Raw genomic sequence first — 9,242 nt, 5'->3', positions numbered from 1 at the left:
TTAAAAAATATTCAAATAGCCCACAAACCCACGCCCCAAACCCCCGCCCCACCATACCGTCTACAATGTGGGTCAGCCCAGCGAAGCCCCTCAAGCCACGTGTCAACCCATGCCCCAAACCCCCCGCCCCACCATACCCCACGGTCTAAACACATGTTCTAGATAGGTCCCCACAGATGTTCTTACTTCTTATACTTAAATTCAATGTGGATTTAAGTCATGAAGGGAAAGAAAAAAGAGGCACAAATGGTGTGTTCGTGTAGGTTTGCTAATTGTATAGCCTAATCTCATTGTTTATCTGCGATTTAGGGGTTTTGTTTGTTTAATTAACTGATATTTAGGTGTTTGGCTATGTTTAATAATAGATTTCATGTGTTTGTATGCATATGTTTGTGATTGTAGCAGCTAATGAGATACATAACAAGAGAGATTAGTTGTTCGAGTCCTAGGAGAGGGCACCATTGCACCAATGCACCTGATGTTTGGGTGGGGGCCCAAATCGCAATCCAAGCAATCAAACATTTCTTTTTTCTTTCAGTTAAAATGGGGGCCCAAATCGCAATCCAAGCAATCAAACATTTCTTTTTTCTTTCAGTTAAAATGGTTACACCTATAATGTAACTAAAACTTAGATGACATCATTAAAACCACCACATACATGATATAGGGTTTAACCACATATGAGTGTACTATCAGCTATATAGCATGTGGTCCCTCCTCCGTAGTCCGTATCGGAACCGGTCAATTTAATTCATCGAGTATAAAGCAGAATCAGAACCAGAAGTCAAATTGATTCATTGATTACAGAACCACAAGTCCACAACTATCCATGAGTGCATTTGCTGTTCATCACTCCCATATTTCGACATGTAGCGTGATCAATCATCGTCCACCTAACTCCTGTTTGCATCAACGCCTCTAAATCTTGATCTCTGCACATATCTGTATGCATTGCTTCACTTCACTATTCGACCTTGAATGTACGGTAATCATCAGAAAGAATCAAACTGTTATCTTATCTGCCTGTTTTTTTCCCTCTGAAATGGCTCATATTGAATTTTATGCTCAGAATGATACTTCATGAATGGTTATTTCTTTCCAGGATGAAATGTGTGTGAATTTATAGCGATTGTATGTTTAAATTTTGAAAAAAAAAAAAAGATGAACCAAGGAGATTGACATGGAACGTTACAATGAATGAATGAATGGTCTAATGTTTGTTGCGTGATTGTGATTCCGAACAGAACTTACTATATTATTGTGGTTTATTTGCTTATGTAATTGGTGACTTATGGTTATTCTTTTGTTTTTGTGCTAGATCATGAAGTTTTAGACGTCTTATGCGTGAAGTCTAAGGTATGCTAGCTAGTAATTTTGATGGTTTGAGACGCCTTATGCAAGGCACATAAGAAGCAAGGGCCTTTTTTTAACAAGGAATACTGGATTTTAATAATCCCAACTATTCGCCGTTGGCCTCCAACAGTCCCAACTTCAAAAATAACCACGGGCAGTCCCAACTATTGACATATTGGCCACCAATGGACCCTGACTAACAGAACCCTAACGCCGTTAGTCTCCGGTCGCCAGAAAACCGTTTTTGTCCAGAAAAAGGTTTCTAAAGGTTCGATCTAAGGTTACAAAGAGGTTTGGGACGAATATGTTGAGTTTTCCGGCCAAAAGTTAATTTTTCCGGCGAAAAAGGAGTTTTCCGACAACTTTAATAATTGGGCTTTTTACTAGAAAAATGTTCCCAAAGGTCCATAATAAGGTTACAAAGAGGTCGGGACGAAAATGATGAGTATACCGGCCAAAAATGAGTTTTCCAGCCAAAAAAACGTTTGTCCGGTGACCGGAGACTAACGGCGTTAGTGTTCTGTTAATCAGGGTGACTGCTAGTGGTTATTTTTAAAGTTGGGACTGTTGGCGGCCAACGGCGAATAGTTGGGATTATTAAAATCCAATATTCCTTTTAACAAGGGGTAGAATATAAATGAACTGGTTTTAGGGGGTTAAGACATGTTTTAAGATGGTTTAGGCTGGTTCCAAGCCATTTTTAGATGTTTCAGACCAGTTTCAGCCTTGTTCGGGCCTGTTTTTAATTGGCCGGAAGGTGTAATTGCTGCGTTGGATTGTGTTGCGCCTTTGACTACTTTGGATCCCGAAACCTTATTATTTTCCTCCTATTTTTCATTCTTCAAAACAAACTTGTGAAGCTTGATAAGTTCTGTTTTTTTAAGCACATCGATAGTGATATAGAACACACGATTAAACTATGTGGTAATTCAAAAGAGCTACTCGGCCATTATGAAATCTAGTTCAACTATTAAAATAGTTGTCCACTCTATTTAATGTTTTTTTTGGCATATTTCCTTAACATGATCTTAAACCGAGCTCTTAATCATCTAATTGCATCGAATCACTCCATTTTTTTTTCAGAAAATATGGGTCTCTCAACTCGTACTCTCTTTGTCGGTAACCTTCCTGGTGATACGATTGTAAAAGACGTGGAAGATATTTTTTACAAGGTCTTCTCTTATGTCTCTTTGTAGTGTGATGTTAGCTTTGAAATAGTGCTTACAACTTGTTAACTAGCATGTTGCCACGATGTTTTGTGCAGAATGGATTGTTTAAATGTTCTTATAGTTTATTCTGTTACCAAACTCTTATACTATATAAGTTATTTGCTATATTTTCATATTGCTTTTGTTTATACTTCCAGTATGGACCCATTGTTGAAATTGACTTGAAAATTCCACCTAGACCCCCTGCTTTTGCCTTTGTAGAGGTAAAAAGTGCATTTTTTATTGGATATTTCTTCTAACGAATGCACTCATGGATACACTTTTTGGATTAATAATAGTTTGAAGATGCTCGTGACGCTGAAGATGCCATTCATGGAAGGGACGGCTATAAGTTTGATGGTCACCACATACGAGTTAGTCATTAGGATTAGGACCGGTCTTGTTTTTATTAATGATTGATACGTCATTTGTATTAGCCTGCATAATTGTTTCCTGTATTTCACTAGTTTATTTTGTGTTTATCTGTAGGTTAAACTTGCACATGGTGGGAGAGTTTCATCTTCTGTAGATCGCTACAGCAACGGTGGTAGTCGTGCAGGAATAACTAGGCGCACTAAGTATCGTGGTTTGTTCATTTTTTTTATTTTACTTTTATCTTGTATTATTGTTCTCTAACTATCTATGGTACAAGCAGTTAAAAATTTTCCTAACACTTTGCTTTGCAGTTAATGTCACTGGATTACCTCGTTCTGCTTCATGGCAAGATCTGAAGGTCAGTTTCTTTTTTTTAAGCGCACAGAAATGTTAGAGTTTGAGGTCATCTGATGTGTATTCAAATGCGTTAAACCTTCTAAAGCGTCCTATTTAGGATAAAAGTTGCATTGTCATTATAGTAATATTTTTAGTAGTCATATCTAACATGCTAATTAAATATTGTGTACATAATGTTTGTTAACCATTTTTATATGCACTAAAACTTTATCTGTTTTGACCCGTACCTGTGTCAACTGTCGACTCATTAGTTGTGACACTTATGACTTAACCACACATTTTGCCGTCTCTAATTTGATAGGAATCTGACCTCCACGAAAATAGTTTTAATCCCAAAGAACGTTACTAGTTATATTTTATGGGTAAAGTTCTTATATAAATATTCTTAACATACTAAACATACAAATTGAAGGAAAACTAAAAAAGACAAAGTGGCATTTTTGTAATTATCAATAACTATCAAAGTTACTCTACAAATATACCTAAAAAAAACCTAACCCCCCACCCCCAAAAACCTAAAAAAAACCTAACCCCCCACCCCCCCCCCCCCCCCAAAAACGTAAACCCCCCCACCCCCCAAAAACCTAACACCCCCCCCCCCCAAGCTAAAATGCTAAAAACTAAACCCTCAAAAAAACCTAAAAAAATCTAAAAAAATAAAAAAAAACACACAAATTATTATTTTTTTTATAGGGGGCTGCTAGAATGAAAACCACCCCGAGTTGTAAGAACCGCGAGAACTACACCCCACGGAGCGCCGTTCGCCATGATTTTTTTTTACAAGTAGATGTGTGTATTATAAACACAGCCGTAAAAAATCATGGCGAACGGCGCTCCGTGGGGTGTAGTTTTTTACACCACAAGTTTGGTGTTTTTAACTTTTTTTCTTTTTTCTTTTTTTTTCACCAAACTTGTGGTGTAAAAAACTACACCCCATGGAGCGCCGTTCGCCATGATTTTTTACGGCTGTGTTTATAATATACACATCTACTTGTAAAAAAAAAATCATGGCGAACAGCGCTCCGTGGGGTGTAGTTCTCGCGGTTCTTACAACTCAAGGTGGTTTTCATTCTAGCGGCTCCCTATATACATATATATAGAGTAAGGTTAACATACAAAAAGCTTTATCATACATCACGTAGGAGACAATGGTAACCGTTGGATCAGGGGTATAATCACGCATGGGACCACATAATCACGCATGGGACCACATAATCACGCATGGGACTATAATCACGCACGTTCTATGATAATAACGCACGTTATATTTTTTGTCATGTATGTTAATGTAGGTTAAGCCTTGAAGTACATTATACTTTCTCTCTCTCTCTCTCTATATATATATATATATATATTTGCCAACGAAATGTAGCGATTTTTAATAAAAACTGTTAAAAAATTTTTTTTTTTGTGTTTTTTATATATTTTTGGTTGAGTTCACATTTGTATAGTAACTTTGATAGTTGGTGGTAATTACAAAAATGCCACCTTGTCTTTTTGAGTTTTACTTCAATTTGTATGTTTAGTATGTTAAGATTATTTGTATTTGATCTTTTGTCTATATTTTATATAGTTTCAACTTTTAAGCATTAAAGTAAATAAGCTAATAAAGTATACCTATCGAATGATATACAAATCTAGAGTTGAAGAGTTAAGCTTGTACATTTGCGAGCGTCTCTTGGATTGTCAATAAGTTCTATCTAAACTCATTATGTGGACACAATCTGAGCCACTAGACATAAATACAGCTTTTTAAGTAACTTATTTTTTTAGTTAACTGTTGATTTGCGTTCTTATTGATAAGCACACGATGATCGTCTCAAAAATTGATATAATTTTGTTTTTGGCTTTTTTAATTGGATTATTAACTGGTCAATGCTAGGATCACATGCGTCAAGCGGGTGATGTTTGTTACTCTCAAGTTTTCTATGATCGCGAAGGTGAGATGTACTTACTATGTATTCTATTCATTTTATCTTTAGAAACAAACTTTTTGACAAATTAAGATCAACCCACCCGATAACTAGGCTCACTTATATTTCTTTCCAGGAATGAGAGGGATTGTGGACTACACAAACTATGATGATATGAAACATGCGGTCAGTTTCAGATAATAGTTTTACATTACATAAAGACTGTATATTCTCTTTACTGGTTTGAGTGTGATGTTTAATGGTACAGTTGTGTGAATCTTTTGCAATTTGTTTTAGATAAGGACGCTTGATGACTCACTTTTCTTTAACGTGTTTTCTAAGGCCTACATACAGGTATGTTTTCTAAGTAATTTTAGTTTACCCTTATTCTGCAAATGCAATCATCAATTACTTGGTGATTTGTTGGCCACAGGTAGAGGAGTATGATCGAAAGCACAAATACTCTAGAAGCCGAACTCAGAGTCCAAGTCACAGCCATAGCCGTGATAGCAAGAGCAGGAGGTTTGTTCTTACTTTTCAAAACTTTACTAGGCATCTACTGATTTATGAAACATCCAATATTTAAACATATTCATGCAGTTACTCTCCCATGAAAAACTATTCCCGCAGGTCTCGATCCAGATCTATTTCTTCACCGTCACGTTCTGAATCATCACTTACTCCAGCTTCAAGGTAACAAACAAACAAACAAACATATCCAATAATACCCCACATAGAAAGTTGACGGCTCAAAAGAAATAACACATAAAATTATTTTGCATAATCCAAATAAGGCGTTTTATTAACGCATTCTTGTTAATATAGTTTCCAAACTTGTGCTCCTAGGTTGTGTTGCATATATGGAGTATTACTGACTGTTGTTGCCCAGAATCTTCTTAACGAACAATGAATATAACAATGGACGAATAAACACAAACTAACCTTGATTGAATAAATACAAATCTTGAATGTATGTACAAGTGAATGAATAAGAGAGTGTAAGTTACAAATGATTCAATCTATTCTATTTATAGTTTCCTACGGGTACGAGTGAATAGACGTGTCTCTTCGTGAAAAGTCATGTCTCTTGGATGTGTGGTTGTGATTGGAACTTGAAAAGGTGTGTTGATTCTCGTCCGCATGATCAACAGTCGCGTCCTTTCCTTGTTGCCTTGATACCGGTTCGAAAATGGTGTGTGTGTAGAGACACACCCATTCGGTTATTGAGGGAAGTTTCAAACTTCCATCTTGTCAACTTTGGTCCTTCAACTTTGTAACCGCCACTTACTAATAAATCTAAACTATCTATCTAACTATTAACTAATTACATAATAAACCCTAATACTTATATAGGATGTGAAGAGATTATGTTTTCATTCACCCCCCTAATCTCGAACATCCTTAAGTTGCACCTTGATCTTTCTCCATGTCTTGCTTGCCATCATGCGCTTGTTGAAGTAGATCATTGCAGTCTTCTTTGATTGCCATTAGGAGAGTTGGTTCATCGTCTTCCTGCACCAGATTTGTTTCTTCTTCTCTTTGATTTGATTCAGGACAATCTGAGGCATAATGACCAAACTTTTGGCAATTGTAGCATTTTATCTTGCTTAAATCCTTCCCGAACTTCCTTTGGTTGCTTCTACTCTTATAAGCATCATGTGATGAGTCTTCATCATCATCTTCTTGTTTGAACTTTCCATCACGCCATTTGTCTTGCGATGAGTTGAACCTTCCTTGTCCATTCTTCCCAAAACGCCTTCCACGACCATAGTTCTTGTCACGTCGCGTATACATAAGTCTCTCTTGATTATATACCGGGTTTTCATCCACCAAACCGGTCCTTTCTTCATAGGCTTTCAACCTTCCAATTGTCTCGTCTAGCGTCGTTGTTTCTAAATCAGCGAATTGTTCAATGGTTGCAACAATTTGAACGAACCTTCTTGGTACAGAACTTAGAAGTTTCCGTACTAAAGTTGGTTGATCAAAAGTTGATCCAAGACCACTTGCCCTCGTGACAATGCTATTTAGTCTTGCAGTGAACGAATCGATAGTGTCTTCCTCCTTCATCTTTAACATCTCAAACTCTGTTTTGAGCGTTTGAAGACGTGCCTTTTGCACTCGATCTGCACCGACGTGCCTAGTCTTTAATGCATCCCAAATTTCTTTTGCACTCTTGCAACTTGCAACTTGTATTATCATATCTTCCGGTAGTGCTTGAAATAAATAAGCGGTCGCCATCATATCCTTCTTTTCATCCGCTTGCGTATTTTCTTTTGGTTCTATCATTTCCCATAATCCGTTTGCCCTCAAAATGGTTTTTATACGGATTGCCCATACCGTATAATTTGTAGACTTTAAAATAGGACACTGAAACTGGGAGAACGAACTACCCTCTCTAATTACTACCGCGTTTGACGGAGAGGCTCCTCCTGAATCCGCCATAATTTCTTTTCCAACAATTTTCACTTTCTATACTTTGGTTTTTTTCTTAAAACCGAAGTCTATGATTCCCAAAAAATTCACACTAACTTTCTAACGGAATCAAACCAATTTCTAAACCTTATATAAATTCCAGAAAAATAGAACGTAGAACCTGGAATTTGCGAACCGACCGACTTCTCTTATCGTGATTCACCGCACGGTTTTCTGAACTTTTCTTAACAACCCTCTTGGCTGCGTTTTTGTTCTTCCTTCTTGATTCGCGACTCTCTAAATACAAACCAAAAATCAGCCCCAAACCCGCTTGATTTGCGACCAAACTTCTCAACCGAACACCCTCTTGATGCTTTGATATCACAAAACTTCTCAGATTTTGTGTCTTTTGCAAATTTCAAACAACCCAAACTTCTCAGATTTGCGATTGCTTCTTCAAACCGGAATACAAACTTCTCAGATTTGCTTCCGTCTTCTTAACCCGAATCGTAGCCTCTTGCCGTGATTTGAATTAAAAAAAAACTCAGAATCCAAACACCCTCAGTGATGATCGGATCAAAATCGAACACCCTCCTGATGACCGATTAACGAACGAACAACAATCGTACCCGCTTGATGCGATTGATGTTAAAAACTTAACAAAAACAACCCAATCAACGCCTCCTGCGTGATCAGAATTGTCAGGGAATTCAACCACCCGCCTGATGATTGTTTTCCAAAACGAATTTGAGCCCTAGGCTCTGATACCACTGTTGCCCAGAATCTTCTTAACGAACAATGAATATAACAATGGACGAATAAACACAAACTAACCTTGATTGAATAAATACAAATCTTGAATGTATGTACAAGTGAATGAATAAGAGAGTGTAAGTTACAAATGATTCAATCTATTCTATTTATAGTTTCCTACGGGTACGAGTGAATAGGCGTGTCTCTTCGTGAAAAGTCATGTCTCTTGGATGTGTGGTTGTGATTGGAACTTGAAAAGGTGTGTTGATTCTCGTCCGCATGATCAACAGTCGCGTCCTTTCCTTGTTGCCTTGATACCGGTTCGAAAATGGTGTGTGTGTAGAGACACACCCATTCGGTTATTGAGGGAAGTTTCAAACTTCCATCTTGTCAACTTTGGTCCTTCAACTTTGTAACCGCCACTTACTAATAAATCTAAACTATCTATCTAACTATTAACTAATTACATAATAAACCCTAATACTTATACAGGATGTGAAGAGATTATGTTTTCAACTGTTAGGGTAGGACCTGGAGTAAAATTATTTTCAACGTTGAATATCCGATCATGTGGCTTTTTTAAACAATTTTTTGCTATTTGTGTGATACTCTTGTTTGGTCAAATAATGTTATCTTTTTTCACCTTGTGTCCTTTATATGTGGCGTAGGGACATGATGGGGAATCGAACATGAGCACAAAGTTGGTTGTCCGGGGATTGCGTGTTATGGACTTGACTGGATATGTAGTGATAAAGATATATAAGTCCATGGGTTTGGCCGTAGTATTGTGGCAAACCATGGTAAATAATCTTTATGTACTAAACATGATTAAACATATTCAATAAATTTGGTGCCACAACTGATTGTTATA

At 37.0% G+C, this 9,242-nt stretch overlaps 1 protein-coding gene across 3 annotated transcripts; it reads left to right on the top strand.

Moving 5' to 3' along the window:
* Positions 1–729: 729 nt before the first annotated feature.
* Positions 730–9,242, top strand: LOC110885464 (serine/arginine-rich splicing factor SR30). 3 transcript variants are annotated; one of them, XM_022133163.1, is made up of 13 exons: positions 730–985; positions 1,319–1,356; positions 2,437–2,525; positions 2,720–2,785; positions 2,861–2,935; positions 3,051–3,147; positions 3,248–3,294; positions 5,176–5,233; positions 5,343–5,392; positions 5,504–5,560; positions 5,640–5,728; positions 5,807–5,899; positions 9,040–9,242. In XM_022133163.1, the coding sequence occupies exons 3-13, from the start codon at positions 2,442–2,444 to the stop codon at positions 9,062–9,064; spliced, it is 741 nt and encodes a 246-aa protein (XP_021988855.1). In that variant the 5' UTR covers positions 730–985; positions 1,319–1,356; positions 2,437–2,441; the 3' UTR covers positions 9,065–9,242. The 3 variants fall into 3 exon arrangements, with proteins under 3 accessions (XP_021988855.1, XP_021988854.1, XP_021988856.1); XM_022133162.2 differs by having other exon boundaries at positions 731–980; XM_022133164.2 differs by having other exon boundaries at positions 737–980; positions 5,837–5,899.

Source organism: Helianthus annuus, chromosome 10, assembly GCF_002127325.2.
Source record: "Helianthus annuus cultivar XRQ/B chromosome 10, HanXRQr2.0-SUNRISE, whole genome shotgun sequence".
In the NCBI taxonomy this organism is placed as follows: Eukaryota; Viridiplantae; Streptophyta; class Magnoliopsida; order Asterales; family Asteraceae; genus Helianthus; species Helianthus annuus.
This window is presented reverse-complemented; position numbering and strand designations above follow the sequence as displayed.

Bases quoted from the DNA above. Each gene is read 5' to 3' on its own strand.
- LOC110885464 (XM_022133163.1), top strand. From the start codon at position 2,442: ATGGGTCTCTCAACTCGTACTCTCTTTGTCGGTAACCTTCCTGGTGAT. The intron at 2,786-2,860 runs GTAAAAAGTGCA...GATTAATAATAG, and splicing joins CTGCTTTTGCCTTTGTAGAG to TTTGAAGATGCTCGTGACGC. The intron at 2,936-3,050 runs GTTAGTCATTAG...GTTTATCTGTAG, and splicing joins TTGATGGTCACCACATACGA to GTTAAACTTGCACATGGTGG.